This window comes from Parambassis ranga, chromosome 17 (genome assembly GCF_900634625.1).
Source record: "Parambassis ranga chromosome 17, fParRan2.1, whole genome shotgun sequence".
NCBI classification, from domain to species: Eukaryota; Metazoa; Chordata; class Actinopteri; family Ambassidae; genus Parambassis; species Parambassis ranga.
The window spans coordinates 22,571,226-22,572,333 of record NC_041037.1 but is presented as its reverse complement, the minus strand read 5'-3'; the positions used below and the strand labels follow the sequence as shown (position 1 = coordinate 22,572,333).

The following is a 1,108-nucleotide window of genomic DNA, read 5'->3' as shown; positions in this document are numbered from 1 at the left end:
AACCTGCTGCAAGTGATGCAGGATGCAGAGAGAGTGTACATGAGAGCTGCTCTAACAGCAGGTCCTCCTTCAGTCTGAGCTCCCTGGATGATGATGCTGCAGCATCACTGTCATCTCTACAGCTTCCATCAGCCTGAATGGAAACAGAGCACAGCAAGAGGCGGAGCTACACAGCTGAATATGAAAGGCTGCATGTTGGACTGAAGAGCTGCTGTGTTCTCTCTGTTGTTCATTCAGCACAGCTGGAAATAATGTTCCTGCTTTTCATCTGGATGATGATGGTCTCCTTTCAAACTGGTAAGTCATCCAAAGATGGATCCAGATGGAAAAGGAGCCGATGAAAACATTCTGATGTTGTTTGAACTGATGAACTCTGAAACTCCTGAACTAAGTTAAAGATCCAGAATCCAATCCAAATGTCATGCTGAATATATCTTTGTTGTTTTCAGGCTCCTCTGAGGATTTACTGACACCATTTAAAGATGAAGTGACGGCTTTGGAAGGAGACACTCTGACTCTGACCTACACTCTGAACAGAGATGCTGCCAGCAATGATTACTTCTTCTGGTATCGACAATATGCAGGAAAACCTCCAGAGTTCCTGATCTCTCCCTATGGAACAACAGAAGAAAATAAGTCCAGATTCTCAGTTAAAGTGAGCAACAAACGCCAAATCCACATGCAGATGTCCTCTGCTGCAGTGACAGACTCTGCTGTGTACTACTGTGCTCTGCAGCCCACAGTGACAGGAAACAGCTCAACTCTGTACAAAAACCTTTGGAGCAAAGACAACACAATACTCCACAACATCCACTAGAGGGACTCACACACCGTTCAACCACTGATGTTTCAGTCATTGGACTGAGGACAAAGACAACAGAGACATGAAGCAGTAAAGATCAGAGACAGAGACAGAGCTGCTGTGGAAGCACTAAAGAATTTCATTGGCTGAGCTGAACTGAAACAATAACAGCAAGAGGTGATTGGCCCCGCCCACTGAACTTCAGCTCATCCAATGACATTCTTTGTGCCTCATTGTAGTGCAGTGGAAGAACATCGTTGATGTGCTGTGTGTCTGCTTTAATAACTCCAAAGACATGTTGCTTCA

The 1,108-nt window shown here is 44.9% G+C and overlaps 1 gene segment (V, D, J or C); it reads left to right on the top strand.

Annotated features, from left to right (window-relative positions):
• Positions 1 to 203: 203 nt before the first annotated feature.
• Positions 204 to 845, top strand: LOC114449792 (T cell receptor alpha variable 18-like). The segment is given in 3 exon segments: positions 204 to 297; positions 450 to 735; positions 818 to 845. Coding segments are annotated over 3 exon segments (360 nt in total).
• Positions 846 to 1,108: the final 263 nt, after the last annotated feature.